The sequence below is a fragment of the Oncorhynchus mykiss genome, chromosome 30 (assembly GCF_013265735.2).
Source record: "Oncorhynchus mykiss isolate Arlee chromosome 30, USDA_OmykA_1.1, whole genome shotgun sequence".
In the NCBI taxonomy this organism is placed as follows: domain Eukaryota; kingdom Metazoa; phylum Chordata; class Actinopteri; order Salmoniformes; family Salmonidae; genus Oncorhynchus; species Oncorhynchus mykiss.
Window position 1 is genome coordinate 38,229,682 of NC_050570.1, and position 22,638 is coordinate 38,252,319.

The following is a 22,638-nucleotide window of genomic DNA, read 5'->3' on the forward strand; positions in this document are numbered from 1 at the left end:
CCGCACGCACGCACGCACGCACGCCCGCACGCACGCACACACGCACACACACACACACACACACACTTGTTATTCTGTCCTCATGGGGACCTGAAATGTATTTACATTCAAAATCCTATTTTCCCTAAAACCTAAACTTTACCTTAACCCCTAACCCTAATTCTAACCCTAAAAAGTCAGTATATAAGTAGCCTTGGTTTGTGCGAGCCGGAACAGCTCATAGGGCAGCGGACTATCTCCTGTTTCTGTAGTGTGAGGCAGCTTGATGTACAAGTACACCCACTGGACATGGCGCTAGGCTATCGCAGGGCCTTACCCCAATCTATCTCCTAAATGCTGAGTGCCAAGCAGAGATGCATCAGGTCCCATTTTTTAAGTTTTTTGTATGATTTGGACAGGGATCAAACTCACCACCTTCCAATCTCAGGGCGGACACGCTAACCAGAAAGCCCTAATCCAACCCCTAAATGTAAAATAACCTTTTTCCTCGTGGGGACGTGGGAAATGTCCCCACTAGGGACAGTTTTCCTTGTTTTATTATCCTTGTGGGGATTTTGAGGGATTTCCAGTCCCCACGAGGATAGAATAACAAGACCACACACACACACACACACACACACACACACACACACACACACACACACACACACACACACAGCTGCTGCTACATTACAATGGATGTGATGCCATTCAGTTAACTGTAATGCTGATCCATTCTAGGGTTAACAACATAAAATAGTGTCAGTAGGCTACACAGTATCACTTGACTGAAGGAGCAGTGCACCAATCAGAATGCGTGAAGCTGAGCTTGCAGTTGCATTATTTTCGGGAAGAGGGACGTTACTTGACAGGAAGGGTTAGAAAGATTATGAATTTGCTCTCGACCAGAAGGGAAAGAAACTCGTCGGACAAAACATTTTTCGTTTGGAATATTCCCATACCTACGGATTTTGTCAAGATTAAGTTAGTCTTTATAGTTTCACAACGGATAATTATATTCTGGATCTATGAACAAAACGATAGGGAAGTAACGTTAGACTTGGATAGCTCGCTAGGTGAGTAACGTTAACATATCAAATATGTGATTATTGATATTGAGTAAAATGCCACATATCCAGGCTAGTTATCCAATATCCTATTAACTTTAGCTTGAATCATTATTATTCCTGGGCCTTAGCGGAAAAAAAACGTTACGAAGCAGATACAAGCATCAAATTTGGTACAAACAAGGTGATGTGAAAACATCCTAGAAGGGGTGCCTGAAATCATCCTAGAAGGGGTGCCCATGTCAAATTTAACCAGGAAGCGAGTTATCGCGATAATCCAAAATGGCTGCCATAACAGCTGGTATTTGAAAATAAAATTTGTTATGCAGCAGATAAAGGCATGACATTTTGTACAAACATCCCTCAGAAGATATGCTCATTTCAAAATTAGCCAGAAAGCAGAATTCAAAATGGCTGCCAATGGTAACGACAATGGTAACGACATTTCAGCTTATAAACATTTCAATAACAATAACTTTTTAGTTGACCTGACCAAATTCACATATACATGTTACTTATAGATCTTTATAGATCTTTCATTATTTTTGAAAGCAAATCTAAGAAGCAGTAGATCTGTTCTTTGTGTGCTATTTCTATGCTTTCGGTTTTGTACACCAGCTGAAAATACAATATTGTGGTTATAGAAAATACATTTCACAGGGGTTTAGATGGTACAATGATTGTTTACACCAGCGTTTCTCAAACTCAGTCCTCGGGACCCCAAGCGGTGCACATTTCGTTTTTTTGCCCTAACACTACACAGCGGATTCAAATGATCAAAGGTTGATGATTAGTTGATTATTTGAATCAGCTGTGTAGTGCTAGGGTAAAAACATGCACCCAGCGGGGTACCAAGTATAGAGTTTTGGAAACCCTGATCTAAACTTTCTTGTTTTGTCAAAAACTGAAATTAGGCGAACTATTTAAAAAAAATAGCAATTTCTGCATAGTGAACCTTTTTAAATTCTGATTAGTGAAGAAAATAAAAGACTTAGGGCTAGGGGTGTTAACCGTTAGTCGGTTAGCCACCGGAAAAATAATAATTTGACCGGTCATGCTTATCAGTTTGTAGGTTAATTTGCATACATTTGTGGAATTAATTTGGTGTCCGAATTTGACAAATCTCGTCAGTCATAAAACAGGAACAGTGTCTTGGTCGACCGGAATTATTATTTTATAGAAAATAGTCATGTAAAGTGAGTTTATGGAGGTAGTTGAGTTAAGAAAGCTACTTTCTAATGGCTGTCTCTAGTCAGAGTGAGCCTCGAGCAAGCCAGAGCGGAGACTCGTTGCTATGCAACTCACAGACACAGTCTGTGTGGAGCAGTGGGAAAGAGAAGAGCAGTACAAATCAGCTAACAACAACAGCTAAGCTAGTAACCAAAAAGGTTTCACAGCATTTCTCTCCTGTTCTACTGGTTTTCATATCAACTTTCTTTCGTTGCCCAGAAGCCAAAGGCACAATCCTAGTCATATTAACAACCATCCTAGTTGTTGCATATCTACGTTTTCCCTCTTTCTAAATTTCTAATTGAGATGTTAATCTGTCATATGAAACGGCTCGCATCAGGTGTGTCTTTTAGAACAGGGTTGTCCCACAAATTGCAATTTAGCAAATGTAAAATTAGGAAACTCTCTTTTTGAAGTTTTTAAATACATTTGAAGCTACTTTTTAAGTAAATACCTGCAGTCAACTTGTGTAATATGTTAGGAGATAAAGAAGATCACATTCTTGATTTCACCTGTCACATATTTTTTCATTATTAAGCTTACCGGTAGTACCCAGTCACATGGTGTTTGTTTACAAGCACACAACGATGAGAGACCAGAGCCTTTTGAGAACGGACAAGTTGTGCATTTGGTTTGTTAATTTCGTAGTTAGTTAGCTATGTAGCTGTGATTAGCTTCTTCCAAAATCAAGCATTCGCTTGGTAACAGCAGAGTTCCCTCCTGGATCAAGAGCCTAGTTGGCTAATATTTGTTTTGGGTATGCAGCAAACTGTGAGTAGTATTTTTGAGTTACTTATTTACTTGTATAGTTTAGGTCAGACACTATAGAATTAGCTTGTTAGAATTTAGTTAGCATTCTCTAAGAGATTTTACATGTACTTGTTAGCATTGCTAACCTCCAGATTACATAGTATCAGTGAGGTTTGAAAACAGTGCCCCTGGTGTTCAGTGCAGGTATTACAGAATATCTGGGTATGGCACAAGGTCATTATGACAATCTGGATACTTCCCAAGCCTGAGGAGTACCGCTGTCTAAATCAAATCAAATTGTATTTGTCACAGGCGCCGAATACAACAGTGAGATGCTTACTTACAAGCCCTTAATCAACAATGCAGTTTTAAGAAAAAATACCTTAAAAAAATAAGAAATAAAAGTAACAAATAATTAAAGAGCAGCAGTAAAATAACAATAACAGCAGTAAAAACAGGGGGTACCGGTACAGAGTCAATGTGTGGGGGTACCGGTTAGTTGAGGTAATATGTATATGTAGGTAGTTATTAAATTTACATTTTTCATTTTAAAAGGCTAATTGATCATTAGAAAAACCTTCTGCAATAATGTAAGCACAGCTGAAAACTGTTGTCCTGATTAAAGAAGCAATAAAACTGTCCTTCTTTAGACTAGTTGAGTATCTGGAGCATTAGTATTTGTGGGTTCGATTACAGGCTCAAAATGGCCAGAAACAAAGGACTTTCTTCTGAAACTCATCAGCCTATTCCTGTTTTGAGAAATGAAGGCTATTACATGCGAGAAATTGCCAAGAAACTGAAGATCTCTTACAACGCTGTGTACTACTGTACACCTTCACAGAAATGCACAAATTGTCTCTAACCAGAATAGAAGGGGTGGGAGGCCCCGGTGCCCAACTGAGCAAGAGGACAAGTACATGGGGATTTTCTCCCATTCTTCCTTCCAGATTTTCTCATGCTCTGTTAAGTTAGTTGGGGAGCGGCGGTGACCAGCAATCTTCAAGTCTTTCCATAGATTTTCAATGGGATTCAAGTGTGGGTCACTCAAGGACTTTCACATTCTTGTTCTGAATAATACCAGCGTTGGTTTGGCTGTATGCTTGGGGTCAATGTCCTGTTGGAACGTAAATCTTTGCCCCCAGTCTTAAGTCATTTGCACTCTGAAGCAGGTTCTCATCAAGGATTTGCCTGTATTTGCCTCCATTCATTGGTCCCTGCTGCTGAAAAGCATCCCCACAGCATGATGCTGCTACCACTATGCTTCACGGTAGGGATGGTGTTAGACAGGTCATGACGTGTCTTTCTACAGACATAACACTTTGCATTCAGGCCGAAGTTAAATGTATGTGTCATCAGACCACAATCTTTTGCCTTCTTTTGCCTTTCACATGCCTTTTTTGCAAACTCCAGGCGTGCTGCCATGTGCTTTTTTGTCAGGAGTGGCTTCCGTTTGGTCACTCTCCCATAAAGCCCAGATTGGTGAAGTGCTGTAGAGACTGCTGTCCTTCTGGTAGGTTCTCCCATTTCAGCCAATAAACTCTATAGTTCTGTCAGAGTGGTCATTGGGAAAGGGAGATTCAAATGAAATGTGTCTTTCGCATTTACCCCAACCCCTCTGAATCAGAGAGGTGCGAGGGGCTGCCTTAATCGAACATCCACGATCCAGCAACCTTTCAGTTACTGGCCCAACGCTCTAATCACTTGGCTACTAGCCGCCCATTGAGTTCTTGGTCACCTCTCGGACCAAGGTCCTTCTTGTCCGGTTGCTCAATTTGGTCGGACTGCCAGCTCTAAGCTCTTGGAAACTTTCAACACTCTAGAAATAGTTGTATACCCTTCGCCAGATACAGTATATGCCTCATCACAATTCTATCTTGGAGATCTTTGGATAGTTCCTTGGACTTCATGGTATTGTTTCTGCTCTGAAATGCACTGTCAACTGTGGGACCTTATATACACAGATTCTTTCTAAATCATGTCCAAATAATTGAATTAGCCACAGGTGGACTCCAATCAAGGATGATCAAAGAAAATTGGATGCACCTGAGCTCCATTTGGAGTGTCATAACAATGGGGTTTGAAAACTTATGTAAATGAGATAGTTCTGTATTTTACTTGCAATAAATTTGCAGACATTTCTAAGAACATGTTTTCACTTTGTCATTACGGGGTATTGTGTGTAGATGGGGTCGAATTTTTTTTCAGTCTGTAACACAGCAAATTGTGGGATACGTTGAGGGGTATGAATACTTTATGAAGACACTGTACGTACTGTCACTGTGGGGATGACGTCGTACTTGCGCTTGACCTTTTCCACATTTTGTTGTGTTGTAGCCTGAGATTTTGTCACTAGCCAACACACAATACCCGATATTGTCAAAGTGGAATTGTGTTTTTAGAAATGTTTACAAATTAATTCAACATTAAAAGCTGAAATGTCTTGAGTCAAAATGTATTCAACCCCTTTGTTATGGCAAGCCTAAATAAGTTCAAGAGTAAAACTCGGCTTAACAAGTCACATAATACATTGCATGGACTCGCTCTGTGTACAATAAGTGTTTAACATGATTTTTAATTGACTATGTCATCTTTGTACCCTACACATACAATTATCTGTAATGTCCCTCAGTCGAGCAGTGAATTTCAAACACAAATTCAACCACAACTATCAGGGAGGTTTTTCAATGCTTTGCAAAGAAGGACACCTGGCCTCCCGAATGGCTCAGCGGTCTAAGGCACTGCATCGCAGTGCTAGAGGCGTCACTACAGATCCGGGTTAGCTGCTGGGCTGTGTCGCAGCCGGCCACAACCAGGAGACACATGAGGCGGCGCACAATTAGTCCGGATTAGGGGAGGGTTTGGCCGGCTGGGATATCCTTGTCCCATCGCGTTCTAGCGACTCCTTGTGGCGGCAAGGCGCATGCACGCTGACTTCGGTCGCCAAATCTACGATGTTTCCTCCGACACATTGGTGTGGCTGGCTTCAGGGTTAAGCGGGCAGTGTGCCAAGAAGCAGTACAGCTTGGCAGGGTTGTGTTTTGGAGGACGCATAGCTCACGACTTTCGCCTCACCCGAGTCCGAGTTGCAGCGATGGGACAAGACTGTAACTACCAATTGGATATCAGGAAGTTGGGGAGAAAAAGGGGTAAAAAATGTTTTTCAAATAAAGAGGGACACCTCATAAGTAAGCATTTCACAGTAAAGTCTACACCTGTTGTATTCAGCACATAACATGTATTTTTATTTGATGTGGTAAACTCCTCAATGTTATCGGGTGAATCCGAGAACATATTCCAGTCTGTGCTAGCGAAGCACCCGCTTCGTTTGTCCACTTCCGTCAAAGATTTTTTATAACTAAACCAAGAAAGACCACAGCCTGTCGTTTCCAATGTGAACAAATTAGTTATAGTGGGCAGAACAAGCAAGGAGGAGGGAAGAGACCAGCACGAGCTAGCGAGATCCTATTTGCCCGTTCCAGCCTGCATTTGCATATGTCCGTTAGGGAACACCTACTCTGTGAAATGCGAGTGTGTAATAGCTAAATTTGCCTTTGCACTCCTTAACAACGCAATTTAAAAAAAACAATGGCAAAGGGTAAAGTCCACACAACTTAATACACTCTGTTCGATTCTTGTTTGGGGAACCAAAATATTGTATTGAGATCAAATGTTTCATTGATGAGAAAATGTGCAGTTTCGGACAAAATCCATCCATTTACGGCCACTGAGCTTCCTCTCACTACCATATTGGGTAGTGAGTGGCATGCGCTTGGCGTTTCTTCACATTTATACATATGAAATATCAGTCTCAATGTTCTATCTGTGCTTTCGTATTGAGCATGTCACTGGTACATCCTGTTTTTGAGTTTTTGCTTGTAAGCAGAAATCAGGAGGATAGAGTTATGGCCAGATTTGCCAAATGGAGTGTGAGGGAGAGCCTTGTATGTGTGGAGTAAAGTGATCTAGAATTTTGTTGCCTCGAGTTACACAGATGAAATGCTTGTAAAAATGAGGTAAAACGGATTTCACTTTCCCTGCATTGAAATCACCGGCCATGAAAAACCGTCCACTCCAGACTGATCCCCGTGAAGAGCAAATTCAGCAACTCTTGGAGGGCAGTGGAAGTTGATCAAATGCTTCTTTATTGATGCCCTCCCAAGAGTTTCTGAATTTCCTCTTCACTTCAGTTTGCTCCTCCCTTCATGCACCTTGGTTGGAGAGTGAGGTAGCAGGCCTGGGATCTGCCAGGGAACTCACCATACCATATTATCACGATACTTAGGTACCAATGCGATACGTATTGCAATTTTTCTCAATTCTATATGTATTGCGATTCGATATTTGATCTTTCAAACATATCGCTTACTATGTCTGCTGCAGAGAGACGAGGAACAAAAAGTGCTGAAAACAACATGTTGGCTCACTATTGATTGTGTTACAATGTTTGAGTCACTCAGATAGCATAAGAACACAACATAAGCCATGGCAAATCTTCTCTAAGCCTCATGGCACTTTGTGTAGAATTGCAGGAAAGCAGCTTTAAAACTGCAAACTGTTGCCTCGGTGGCCAAAGAGGAGGGCCTCTAAAACCTTTGGCGCCGTTGGCCACGCCGGCTGACTTTGCTACCGCTGCTGAAAAAAATCCTAGGGAAAACACAGTCATCTGACTCATCCAAACTTTCATCATGTGTTGAAGGATAGTACAGTAATAGAATGTAGCCTAGCCTACCTCTGAGGTGTCTTTTTTTTGTTGCCAGTGTAACGTACAGTAGTTCAGTTGTGGCTGATGCAGAATGTCGTCCCTTGGTCTACATTGTTTGGATGTGAAGGATGACCCCATGACAAGCGTTTGAAGGCCACGTGCCTTTAAAATACAGTACAGAATGTGGATTATAAAATACAGAATGTGTATTGTCTAACGTAGCCTTTGGCGTTAGCACTTTGCCCAGCAACTATTGTGCCGTCTTCAGCCATCCTTGATGAACTGCAGGTATCGGTTGCAGATGAACTGCAGGTATTTTTTTCCGCTGTTGCTGCACTGTTAACCGTTTCTCAGCACTGTAGACTAATGAATACACCGTGTGTGTGGAGCGGGGTTCTCACAGGCTGATAAGACTTCAGCAGGACCTGAGGACACTTTGGCCCTGACAGTGTGCGTGTGTGATTCATGTAGGCCTACGTGTGTGTGATCCTGCTGATCCCAGCAGCAATCAGTAGATCAGAGCTCTGTCGCCATTGGCGATAGGCTGATTAGGGGTGTTATGAAACAAACTGTCCTAGCCACTAGGGATGCCACCTGTGCCGCTGTAGAGGAAGGGGAAACGCTGCTGGGAGAACTAATGGGATGATCTGCACGCAGAGGGAGAACTACCTCACCTCCCTCCAGAGGAGGTTTGTGTTTGCTTTGGTGAGATCATCTCACACACAGTGTGTCGTGAATTACATTGCCTGAGTAGGTGTGTGTTGTGGGTAGCCAACGTGAGTCATCAGGGTATGCTGGACTCCGTACCACTGCTACAGTGAGCTCACCTCTGGATCAATACGTTACCCACCCCCGACACACATACACACTCCCGCTGTTTTGCCTTTGATGTATTGACATCTCCATCCCTCTGCCTCTACCTTCAGAGTCTGGATGCCAAGTCCGGGGGTAATGGAGCTGGGTAGGCAACTGTGTGGGAAGATGAGGAGGTCGAGGAGAGCCGAGGGCCCCGTCACTGTGCCCATGAGGGGTCTGGAGATCCATTTTTACCTGCCAGATATGCCGCAGCTGGGATTCCTCAAAGACAGCTTCACCGCTGAGGAACTGTGTGTTGAGGCCGCCACAATATGCTGTAAGTAATGTCTCACCTCCCGCCCAGAGCGTGTGTGTGTGTGTGTGTATTGTATGGCATGACTGCAAGTGTGTGTTGCACGCCTAACTGCGTCCATCCCTGTATGTGTTCGTGGGTGTGCCTGTAGGCACCCGTGTGTGGGTGGGTGTGCCTGTAGGCACCTGTGTGTGGGTGGGTGTGCCTGTAGGCACCCGTGTGTGAGTGTCTGCATGCCAGGGCATGAAACAGGGTCTATTTGTACGATTGGATTTGCGGGAAGTTTTCAGGAAGATTCAGAAGTTATATATCTTAAATATGGTCATTTACAACTAATTGGGGATAAATGTGGTGAACCATCCTGATGGAGCCTGTCCGCCAACAGAGAGGTCCACTGTTGCCACTGTGAATAGGCCGTCACATGAGTTTACTCTTAGCTAGGAGACCAGAAGGAGAAATGGTAAGTAACTAAGGAAGAAATGGCTTTGTAATAGATGTTTCATTTCATTGTGTGTGCTGCTCATTTACATCATACAGTAGGCTTGGCCTATACAACATGGCATTGGAAATTTTTACAAAGATGTATGTATTACTTGTGAAGCTTTGTTTTATTGCCTACGTGTGTTTTGTCAGTGGATGATCTTTATCTCAATGCTCAACATGTACTGTGTGTATATATGGCGCAGCGGTCTAAGGCAGTGTATCTCAGCGCAAGAGGCATCACTGCAGTTCCTGGTTCGAATCCAGGCTGCATTACATCTGGCTGTGATTGGGAGTCATTGTAAAAAATAATTTGTTCTTAACTGACTTGCCTAGTTTAATAAATAAGATAAACTCTAAATCCTAAAATGAGGAACCTTGTCATTTCACTAAGCCGTGACACTCACCATCTCAGATGTTTCAGAAATTGTTTCTGTAGTTAGAAACAGATAAGATTAATGCAAGTGACTTCAATGGCTAATTTCTATGAACAGAGGAACAAAATAATCACAAAATTCACAGGAAATATACATTACATAGGATGACAATTTAGATTTTATTGGATTCCTCATGTCTTACTCATTTAGAATTACGGTCTAGGGGGCCTCCCGGGTGGTGGTTAAGGGCGCTGTACTGCAGCGCCAGCTGTGCCATCAGAGTCCCTGGGTTCGCGCCCAGGCTCTGTCGTAACCGGCCGCGACCGGGAGGTCCGTGGGGCGCCGCACAATTGGCCTAGCGTCGCCCGGGTTAGGGAGGGCTTGGTCGGTAGGGGTGTCCTTGTCTCATCGCGCACCAGCGAATCCTGTGGCGGGCTGGGCGCAGTGTGCGCTAGCCAAGGTGGCCAGGTGCACGGTGTTTCCTCCGGCGCATTGGTGCGGCTGGCTTCCGGGTTGGATGCGTGCTGTGTTGGGTTGTGTATCGGAGGACGCATGACTTGCAACCTTCGTCTCTCCCGAGCCCGTACGGGAGTTGTAGCGATGAGACAAGATAGTAGCTACTACAACAATTGGATACCACGAAATTGGGGAGGTACTATATATATATTTAAAAAAACAAATTTTACCCCTTTTTCTCCCCAATTTCGTGGTATCCAATTGTTGTCAAACATTGTCCTAAAAAATTGTGATATAGGATGCTATCACCCCCATTGGCCACTCCGCCAAAATATATATATATATTTTTTACTCTGCAAAAAAAACTGCAGTTTGGCCATAGCGCAAAATCTAATTTAACTGGACAAATCATGACAAAGACTCGATTGTTGAAGGCCTGGGTAGAAGCTAAGTGCAGCTTTCATAGTCTATCGAATGGAGAAAGAAAGGAATATAGGCTGCGTTATTTAAAAAAAAAACGCTAAATACAAAATAGTTACTGCTTGGTGGAATTCTCCGCTCTCTGGCCTAGATTCCTCTCTTGTTTTATGTAGGCTATATAACATGTTTATTGAAATAGGCTATAGCAAATAGGACTAGGCTATTACTCGGAATGCCACTTGTGTGTCACCCTGCTGCTGCCCTGCTTGTTTACAGCGTGGCGCATCTGTCACATCACGATGTCGTCACCATCAACGATGGCTGTCCATCATCGTCGACAGACGATGCTATCGCAATATCGGCCACCCTAGTACTATATTTATTGACAATTAGGCTATATGAATCCTATAAATGAAAATGACCAATTTGGGTGCAATCAATTAGCTTAAATGATCAGAGATCAAATTATATTTAAACAAAATAATGTTTCAGAAATGCTAATTTTATTTGTTTGTGATTACAGAAATGATTTCATGATTTTGTGTGGTAATCCTCTTGTTTTGGGGTGGGTGGAACGACCCTCTTACTGATGCCAAATGGCTTTGTTTTAACTATATTAGCAGGCTGTTACAGTAGCTGAATTTATGCTTCTCTGCTGACTTCCACATATACTCTACCTGATTTGATGACAAAACATGACATAATACTTACAGTAAATACTGTATACTCCTCCCTTGCCAGATAGCAGGCACACAATACAGACAAAGCCAATGTAGCCTAGCTACTAGGCTATCCCGCATGAGAAAAGATACTAACACCCACCCAGCACCTGTTTTCCTACAGCTCTAAAGATGCTGGTTTGGTAGTCTCCATCTTTGACAAACAAATTCTAGGCCTGTATTTATACCTTTGTTCTGATACTGGCTGAAATACTCCACAACATCTGTCAGCGTGATCGGTGCTAGAAAGGGAGAGGAGAAGAGAGGGTAAGAGAAGTGTGGTTTCATCCATCCGGCTGTTCCTTTCAGCCACATACTGACTCCAATACAAGATGGTGGCTGGTTAGGGTTGGTTCAGGGCGGGACGTGTTCTGGAATTTCGTCCTTGTGTGAAGCCAACACTTTTCTTCCCAGTACTGCAGAGCGAGCAGAGAAAGGAAGCCTACAGACAACATACAGACAACAACAAGACTCTGGAGGAGTTCAACTCCACAGCTACCATATGCAAATACTCACCAGTTATAGGCTAAACAAACAAAGCAGCTGCCAACACAAATGTATGATCTGTTTATAGTCCAATCCAAAGTATTCTGTGTCTGTGCAGGACCTTTCTGTCTTGTGTGGTCAGTGGTAGGTAGTTTAATGCACATTATGTCCCTCACATCAAAACAAAAGAGCCCAGAAAAGAGGAAGTGTCATGGCCCTATACTTTTCCCGTGTCATATTATGTTCCATTTATAGTTCAAAACAAACATAAAGGCTCATCTGTGGGTGGGTCTAATCCTGAATGCTGATTGGTTAAAACCGCAGTTACCACTGGCTAATTCTGTGATGTTAAAATGCCTATTTACTCTGTTCCATCGGACTGTGCAATCCACTGTCTCATCAGCCCAGCAATTTATAAACTTGATCTCCACTATAAAAAGCATCTAGACATTCTCACATTTCTTTTAGACTAACATTTCGTTTTCAACAGCAGAGATTTAGCCTCTGTGATATGCAACTTTTCAGGGAAGTTAGGAACAAATATACACAGGCAGTTAGGAAAGCAAAGGCTAGCTTTTTCAAACAGAAATTTGCATCCTGTAGTACTAACTCCAAAAAGTTCTGGGACACTGTAAAGTCCATGGAGAATAAGAGCACCTCCTCCCAGCTGCCCACTGCTCTGAGGCTAGGAAACACTGTTACCACCGATAAATCCACGATAATTGAGAATTTCAATAAGTATTTCTCTACGGCTGGCCATGCTTTCCACCCCTACCCCGGTCAACTGCCCAGCACCCTCTACGGCAAACTGCCAAAGCCCCAACCATTTCTCCTTTACCCAAATCCAGATAGCTGATGTCCTGAAAGAGCTGCAAAATCTGGACCCCTACAAATCAGCCAGGCTAGACAATCGGGACCCTCTCGTTCTAAAATTATCTGCAAAAATTGTTGCAACCCCTATTACTAGCCTGTTCAACCTCTCTTTCGTATCGTCTGAGAATCCCAAAGATTGGAAAGCTGCCGCGGTCATCCCCCTCTTCAAAGGGGGTGACACTCTAGACCCAAACTGCTACAGACCTATATCTATCCTACCCTGTCTTTCAAAGGTCTTCGAAAGCCAAGTTAACAAACAGATTACTGTCAATTTCGAATCCAACCGTACCTTCTCTGCTATGCAATCTGGTTTCAGAGCTGGCCATGGGTGCACCTCAGCCACGCTCAAGGTCCTAAACGACATCATAACCGCCATCGATAAGAAACATTACTGTGCAGCCGTATTCATCGACCTGGCCAAGGCTTTCGACTCTGTCAATCACCACATTCTTATTGGCAGACTCGACAGCCTTGGTTTCTCAAATGATTGCTTCGCCTGGTTTACCAACTACTTCTCTGATAGAATTCGGTGTGTCAAATCATAGGACCTGTTGTCCGGACTGGCAGTCTCTATGGGGGTGCCACAGGGTTCAATCCTTGTGGCGACTCTCTTCTCTGTATACATCAATGATGTTGCTCTTGCTGCTCTCTGATACACCTCTACGCAGACGACACCATTCTGTATACTTCTGGCCCCTTTTTGGACACTGTGTTATTAACTAACGTCCAGACGAGCTTCAATGCCATACAACTCTCCTTCCGTGGGCTCCAACTGCTCTTAAACGTAAAACTAAATGCATGCTATTCAACCGATCACTGCCCGCACCTGCTCGCCCGTCCAGCATCACTACTCTGGATGGCTCTGACTTAGAATACGTGGACAATTACAAATACCTAGGTGTCTGGTTAGACTGTAAACTCTCCTTCCAGACTCACATTAAGCATCTCCAATCAAAAATTAAATCTAGAATTGGCTTCCTATATTGCAACAAAGCATCCTTCACTCATGCTGCCAAACATACTCTCGTAAAACTGACCATCCTACCGATCCTCGACTTCGGTGATGTCATCAATAAAATAGCCTCCAACACTCTACTCAACAAACTGGATGCAGTCTATCACAGTGCCATCCGTTTTGTCACCAAAGCCCCATACTCTACCCACCATTGCAACCTGTACGCTCTCGTTGGTTGGCCCTTGCTTCATACTCGCCGCCAAACCCACTGGCTACAGGTTATCTACAAGTCTCTGCTAGGTAAAGCCCTGCCTTATCTTAGCTCACTGGTCACCATAGCAGCACCCACTCGTAGCACGCGCTCCAGCAGGTATATCTCACTAGTCACCCCCAAAGCCAATTCCTCCTTTGGTCATCTTTCCTTCCAGTTCTCTGCTGCCAATGACTGGAAAGAACTGCAAAAATCTCTGAAACTGGAGACTCATATCTCCCTCACTAGCTTTAATCACCAGCTGTCAGAGCGGCTCACAGATCACTGCACCTGTACATAGCCCATCTGTAAACAGCCCATCTATCTACCTACCTCATCCCCATACTGTATTTATTTATTTATCTTGCTCCTTTGCACCCCGGTATCTCTACTTGCACATTCATCTTCTGTACATCTACCATTCCAGTGTTTAATTGCTATATTGTAATTACTTTGCCACCATGGCCTATTTATTGCCTTAAATCCCTTATCTTACCTCATTTGCACTCACTGTATATAGACTTTTTTTATTTATTTTGTTCTACTGTATTATTGACTGTTTTGTTTATTCCATATGTAACTCTGTGTTGTTGTATGTGTCAAATTGCTATGCTTTATCTTGGCCAGGTTGCAGTTGCAAATGAGAACTTGTTCTCAACTAGCCTACCTTGTTAAATAAAGGTGAAATAAAAATAACAAAAAAATCTGTATAAACCTTGCTGTCTGTTTCTCCAACATTTACCACAATGTTTCAATATTGAAATTCGATCTTCAGTTGTCCCATAGTATTGAACGTGTCGGGACAAGACAGACAGGCAGGCAGCGTTTCTCAGCCAGTTGAAATCGTGAATTAAATGGCATAACTTTTATGTATATACAGTGCCTTGCGAAAGTATTCGGCCCCCTTGAACTTTGCGACCTTTTGCCACATTTCAGGCTTCAAACAGAAAGATATAAAACTGTATTTTTTTGTGAAGAATCAACAACAAGTGGGACACAATCATGAAGTGGAACGACATTTATTGGATATTTCAAACTTTTTTAACAAATCAAAAACTGAAAAATTGGGCGTGCAAAATTATTCAGCCCCCTTAAGTTAATACTTTGTAGCGCCACCTTTTGCTGCGATTACAGCTGTAAGTCGCTTGGGGTATGTCTCTATCAGTTTTGCACATCGAGAGACTGAAATTTTTTCACATTCCTCCTTGCAAAACAGCTCGAGCTCAGTGAGGTTGGATGGAGAGCATTTGAACAGCAGTTTTCAGTTCTTTCCACAGATTCTCGGTTGGATTCAGGTCTGGACTTTGACTTGGCCATTCTAACACCTGGATATGTTTATTTTTGAACCATTCCATTGTAGATTTTGCTTTATGTTTTGGATCATTGTCTTGTTGGAAGACAAATCTCTGTCCCAGTCTCAGGTCTTTTGCCGACTCCATCAGGTTTTCTTCCAGAATGGTCCTGTATTTGGCTCCATCCATCTTCCCATCAATTTTAACTATCTTCCCTGTTCCTGCTGAAGAAAAGCAGGCCCAAACCATGATGCTGCCACCACCATGTTTGACAGTGGGGATGGTGTGTTCAGGGTGATTAGCTGTGTTGCTTTTACGCCAAACATAACGTTTTGCATTGTTGCCAAAAAGTTCAATTTTGGTTTCATCTGACCAGAGCACCTTCTTCCACATGTTTAGTGTGTCTCCCAGGTGGCTTGTGGCAAACTTTAAACAACACTTTTTATGGATATCTTTAAGAAATGGCTTTCTTCTTGCCACTCTTCCATAAAGGCCAGATTTGTGCAATATACGACTGATTGTTGTCCTATGGACAGAGTCTCCCACCTCAGCTGTAGATCTTTGCAGTTCATCCAGAGTGATCATGGGCCTCTTGGCTGCATCTCTGATCAGTCTTCTCCTTGTATGAGCTGAAAGTTTAGAGGGACGGCCAGGTCTTGGTAGATTTGCAGTGGTCTGATACTCCTTCCATTTCAATATTATCGCTTGCACAGTGCTCCTTGGGATGTTTAAAGCTTGGGAAATCTTTTTGTACCCAAATCCGGCTTTAAACTTCTTCACAACAGTATCTCGGACCTGCCTGGTGTGTTCCTTGTTCTTCATGATGCTCTCTGCGCTTTTAACGGACCTCTGAGACTATCACAGTGCAGGTGCATTTATACGGAGACTTGATTACACACAGGTGGATTGTATTTATCATCATTAGTCATTTAGGTCAACATTGGATCATTCAGAGATCCTCACTGAACTTCTAGAGAGAGTTTGCTGCACTGAAAGTAAAGGTGCTGAATAATTTTGCACGCCCAATTTTTCAGTTTTTGATTTGTTAAAAAAGTTTGAAATATCCAATAAATGTCGTTCCACTTCATGATTGTGTCCCACTTGTTGTTGATTCTTCACAAAAAAATACAGTTTTATATCTTTATGTTTGAATTCTGAAATGTGGCAAAAGGTCGCAAAGTTCAAGGGGGCCGAATACTTTCGCAAGGCACTGTATACAGTTGAAGTCGGAAGTTTACATACAGTGGGGCAAAAAAGTATTTAGTCAGCCACCAATTGTGCAAGTTCTCCCACTTAAAAAGATGAGAGGCCTGTAATTTTCATCATAGGTACACTTCAACTATGACAGACAAAATGAGAAAAAAAATCCAGAAAATCACATTGTAGGATTTTTAATGAATTTATTTGCAAATTATGGTGGAAAATAAGTATTTGGTCAATAACAAAAGTTTATCTCAATACTTTGTTATATACCCTTTGTTGGCAATGACAGAGGTCAAACGTTTTCTGTAAGTCTTCACAAGTTTTTCACACACTGTTGCTGGTATTTTGGCCCATTCCTCCATGCAGATCTCCTCTAGAGCAGTGATGTTTTGGGGCTGTTGCTGGGCAACACAGACTTTAAACTCCCTCCAAAGATTTTCTATGGGGTTGAGATCTGGAGACTGGCTAGGCCACTCCAGGACCTTGAAATGCTTCTTACAAAGCCACTCCTTCGTTGCCCGGGCGGTGTGTTTGGGATCATTGTCATGCAGAAAGACCCAGCCACGTTTCTTCTTCAATGCCCTTGCTGATGGAAGGAGGTTTTCACTCAAAATCTCACGATACATGGCCCCATTCATTCTTTCCTTTACACGGATCAGTCGTCCTGGTCCCTTTGCAGAAAAACAGCCCCAAAGCATGATGTTTCCACCCCCATGCTTCACAGTAGGTATGGTGTTCTTTGGATACAACTCAGCATTCTTTGTCCTCCAAACACGACGAGTTGAGTTTTTAATCAAAAAGTTATATTTTGGTTTCATCTGACCATATGACATTCTCCCAATCTTCTTCTGGATCATCCAAATGCTCTCTAGCAAACTTCAGACGGGCCTGTACATGTACTGGCTTAAGCAGGGGGACACGTCTGGCACTGCAGGATTTGAGTCCCTGGCGGCGTAGTGTGTTACTGATGGTAGGCTTTGTTACTTTGGTCCCAGCTCTCTGCAGGTCATTCACTAGGTCCCCCCGTGTGGTTCTGAGATTTTTGCTCACCGTTCTTGTGATCATTTTGACCCCACGGGGTGAGATCTTGCGTGGGGCCCCAGATCGAGGGAGATTATCAATGGACTTGTATGTCTTCCATTTCCTAATAATTGCTCCCACAGTTGATTTCTTCAAACCAAGCTGCTTACCTATTGCAGATTCAGTCTTCCCATCCTGGTGCAGGTCTACAATTTTGTTTCTGGTGTCCTTTGACAGCTCTTTGGTCTTGGCCATAGTGGAGTTTGGAGTGTGACTGTTTGAGGTTTTGGCCAGGTGTCTTTTATACTGATAACAAGTTCAAACAGGTGCCATTAATACAGGTAACAAGTGGAGGACAGAGGAGCCTCTTAAAGAAGAAGTTACAGGTCTGTGAGAGACAGAAATCTTGCTTGTTTGTAAGTGACCAAAAGTTAGCCGTAGTTGGCTAGCTAGCAAGCAAGGGATAAGAATGTTGCTAGCCATTATGGCAATGGAACATTTAGAACAAACAAAAACAAACATTTAGATACGGAACAACCGAACCGATAGAACGAACGACCAGCCGGCTTGGGTAGCAACCCTAGATTTGTGTCGGGACTACTATGAAATAGTATGAATAAATTCATCAAAATAACCTTTTTTAATGAAAATATCATTATTTGAATATGTTGGTAACCCGTTGTATAAAAGTGATAATGCCTTGAAAGCCGGCGTTGAGGATATATGGGCTCTGTTTGCCAGCCCTCAACTTTGTCTCGGGCCTAACAACTTAATTATGCGTGGGAAAACATTGGAACAGATTTCCCTAATTAAAATCCCTTGGAGCTGATTTGCTGGTGTTTTTAACTGTCTTTTGTGACCAACAATTAGTAAAAAATGTGGGCCACAGGCCGCCAGTTGGGGACACCCTGCTGTAGGTTGTACATTAGTTCCTTCTGTATTGTTATAGGCATATTACTACTGTCACTTTATTACATAGCCTAGTTTACACTTGCCATTTAATGACAGTCTATAGAGTAGTGGTTCCCAACCGGTGTGCCTTGAGGAACTCTCAGGTGTGCTGTGAAACTTGTACACTCACTTAGAAGCGTGACATGTGGAATACACACATGGAATTTGGACTTGGAAGCACTAGTGCCGGTCAGATGATACATTAAATTGCACATGGCTACATCTGTATCGTTGTTTCAAGTCCAGTGAGCTAAGGCTGTTGTTATATTTTTATAATTTGAGGGGCACACATCACGAGCAAAGTCATTTCTATCATTTGATTTTGTCTGTGAAAACCATTAGCACATGCAAATATGATTAGGCTTAGCCAGAGTTATTTATTTCTTAATATATGGCTCTGGGCTAAGCTATAGCACAGCTTCTGCCATATAAACAAATGGAGAATGGCTTTGTGTCTGTGGTTGCACCTTTACAATGCAGAAAACCAGTTGTCTGTAAACAAAACCTTTAAAAACTAAAGACCTATTTTACCGGAGATGCATTTTCTTCTTTCTGGCACAGATTCGCCGGACGCTCTTAAAGGGGTACACACAAATTAACCATTGTGAGTAAAGAACTATCAACACTATGAAAATATTTCAAATAAACCCTTTTAAATCTATACAAAAACTTTGTCACAAAAAAATGTATGGTTTGTAAATGAAATCAATACATTTTAGGTGTGTCACAGAATTTTAATCCCATCAAGGTGTGACAGGGTTCAAAAAAGATTTGGAACCAATAGTCTAGAGACTCCACAGTAGACTATTGACAATCGTGCTTAGTGCAATATTTAATCTTAATCACCATCCACATCTACATCGTCGGGGCAACAGTGGAGAGGGTTGAGCGCTTCCTCTGTGTCCACATCATTGAGGACTTAACATGGTCCTCTCACACCAGCACAGTCGTGAAGAAGGCATGGCAGTGCCTCTTCTTCCTCGGGAAGCCGAAACGATTTGGTATGGCCCCTCAGATCCTCAGGAACTTTTACAGATGCTCCATCGAGAGCATCCTGATTGGTTTATTCACTGTCTGATATGGCAGCTGCACCGCCCTCGACCGGATGGCCCCACAGAGGGTGGTGCGGACTACCCAGAGCATCACTGGGTGTCGAGATCCCAGCCATCCAGGACGTACATGCCAGACCTGAAAAATTACTAAAGACTCCAGCCACCCAAGACATGGACTATTCTCCATGCTCCAGGCAGTAACGGTGCATCAAGGCTCAGACCAACAAATCCTTAAACAGCTTCTATTCCCTGGCCATAAAGACTGTTAAATGGCTAACAACTAACATTACTGTTCTCCCTCTCTCACATACTATCCACACGGACTCTATGCCCATCCACAGGTCTCTATCCACTCTGACACACACACCTTCACTGCCGCTCTTACTCACGCACACACACATAATACACACACTCACAAACACCCTCACTCACATCACTATTACTGCTGTTTATATGTATATATTACCATTTAGTATATTACCATGAGTATTTATATATTCCTGCTATCAGTCACTTTTCGGCCCTGTTTACATGTGCAGTGCCTTCAGAAAGTATTCATACCCCTTGACTTATTCCACATTTTATGTTACAGCCTGAATACACACAATACCCCATAATGACAGTAAAAAAAAGTTTGGAAATGTATTGGAAATGAAATACACTAATATCTAATTTCCATAAGTATTCTCACCTCTTTTCTATGACACTCCAAATTGAGCTCAGGTACTACCAATTTCCTTCGATCATCCTGGAAATGTCACTACATCTTGATTGGAGTCCACCTGTGACTAATTCAATTGTTTGGACATGATTTACAAAAACATACCTGTCTATATACAGTGCCTTCGGAAAGTATTCATACCACATGACTTTCCCCACATTTTGCTACTTTACAGCCTTATTTTTAAATGGATTAAATTAATAAAAATCCTTAGCAATTTACACACAATACCCCATAATGACGATGTGAAAACAGGTTTTTAGAAATTTTTGCAAATATATTAAACAGAAAAAAACATACAATTTTTACCTAAGTATTCAGACCTTTTGCTATAAGACTTGAAAATGAGCTCAGGTGCATCCTGTTTCTATTGATCATCCTTGAGATGTTTCTACAACTTTATTGAAGTCCACCTGTGGTAAAATAATTGACTGGACATGATTTGGAAAGGCACACACCTGTCTATATAAGGTCCCACAGTTGACAGTGCATTTCAGAGCAAAAACCAAGCCATGAGGTCGAAGGTATTGTCTGAATAGCTCCGAGAAAGGTTTGTGTCAAGCCACAGATCTGGGGAAAGCTAATAAACATTTTCTGCAGCATTGAAGGTCCTCAAGAACACAGTGGCCTTCATCATTCTTAAATGGAAGAAGTTTGGATCCAGCAAGACTCTTCCTAGAGCTGGCCACCCGGCCAAACTGAGCAATCGGGGGAGAAGGGCCTTGGTCAGGGAGGTGACCAAGAACCCAATGGTCACTCTGACCGAGCTCGAGAGTTGCTCTGTGGAGATGGGAGAACCTTCCAGAAGGACAACCATCTCTGCAGCACTCCACCAATCAGGCCTTTATGGTAGAGTGGACAGACAGAAGCAACTCATTAAAAGGCACATGACAGCCCACTTGGAGTTTTTCAGAAGGCACCTAAAGACTCTCAGACCATGAGAAACCTTGCACCAACTCTACAGTGAAGCATGGTGGTGGCAGCATCATGCTGTGAGAATGTTTTTCAGAGGCAGAGACTGGAAGACTAGTCAGGATCAAAGGAAAGATGAACGGAGCAAAGTACAGAGAGATCCTTGATGAAAACCTGCTCCAGAGCACTCAGGACCTCAGACTGGGGCGAAGGTTCACTTTCCAACAGGACAGCGACCCTAAGCACACAGCAAAGTCAACGCAGGAGTGGCTTCGGGAAAAGTCTCTGAATGTCCTTGAGTGGCCAGAGCCAGAGCCCGGACTTGAACCCAATCAAACATCTCTGGAGAGACCTGAAAATAGCTGTACAGCAACGCTCCCAATCCAACCTGACAGAACTTGAGAGGATCTGCAGAGAAGAATGTGAGAAACTCCCCAAATACAGGTGTGCCAAGTTTCGAGCATCATACCCAAGAAGACTCAATGCTGTAATCACTGTTAAAGGTGCTTCAACAAAGTACTGAGTAAAAGGTCTGAATACTTATGTAAATGTGATATTTCTGTTCTGTTTTTCAATAAATTGGCAAAAATGTCTAAACCTGTTATTTCCTTGTCATTATGGAGTTGTGTTTGTAGATTGAGGAGGGGGGAAAAAAACAATTTAATCATTTTTAGAATAAGGCTGTAACGTAACAAAATGTGAAAGTCAAGGGGTCTGAATACATTCTGAAAGCACTTTTAGGTCCCAGAGTTGACAGTCTGTCAGAGCAGAAACTATACCAGGAAGTCCAACGAACTGTCCGAGGTATACATCTGGGGGAGGCTATAAAACCATTTCTAGAGTGTTGAAAGTTTCCAAGAGAACATGTGGTCTCCATCATTAGGAAATGGAAAAAATGTGGAACTCCCCAGACTCTGCTTAGAGCTGGCCACCCGACCAAACTGAGCAAGAAGGAACTTGGTCAATGACCACTCGGACAGAACTACAGAGTTCCTTGGCTGAGATGGGGGGGGGAAACCCACCAGATGTGCTACAGTCTCTATAGCACTTCACCAATCTGGGCTTTATTAGGAGAGTGGCCAGACGGAAGCCACTCCTGACAAAACGGCACATGACAGCACGCCTGGAGAATGCAAAAAGGCACGTGTAAGCATAAAACAAAGGATTCTGTGGTAAATGCAAAGCACAGTGTCTTAGAGGTTAATTAACAAACCTTGATGAAAATCTGCAAGGAAGAATGGGAGAAAATCCACAAATCCAGATGTGCAGAGCTGATATAGATACAGACATACCCAAGATGAGTCAAAGCTGTAATCAACCCCAAAAGGTGCTCTTCCAAAGTATTGACTCAAGGGCTGTGAATACTTATGTAAATGAGATATTTCTGTATTTAGTCATCAATGTATGTCATCGATATATGTCCTATCAGTCACTTTTGATGTATAAACCTACCTCAACCACTCCAGAACCCCTGCACATTGAATAACCTGTATATACTCGCATTCTCATGTTTCTTCAACCCCGTACCATACTTTTTGTGAGTGTTTATTATGATTCGATGTTCTATTATTACTACTGTCACTGCATTGTTGGGAAAGAGCTCTCAGTGTAAAAATGTCACAGTACTGTTTTACA

The 22,638-nt window shown here is 42.6% G+C and overlaps 1 protein-coding gene across 1 annotated transcript in view; it reads left to right on the forward strand.

The window, feature by feature from the left end:
- Positions 1–770: 770 nt before the first annotated feature.
- The window catches only part of LOC110521800 (tyrosine-protein kinase JAK1), a 54,646-nt gene continuing 32,778 nt past the window's right edge, over positions 771–22,638 (forward strand). Inside the window, exons 1-2 of the mRNA XM_036968783.1 lie at positions 771–1,055; positions 8,655–8,860. Coding sequence (XP_036824678.1) covers positions 8,662–8,860 — 199 coding nt within the window. The 5' untranslated portion in view covers positions 771–1,055; positions 8,655–8,661. The remainder of the gene's footprint in view (positions 1,056–8,654; positions 8,861–22,638) is intronic.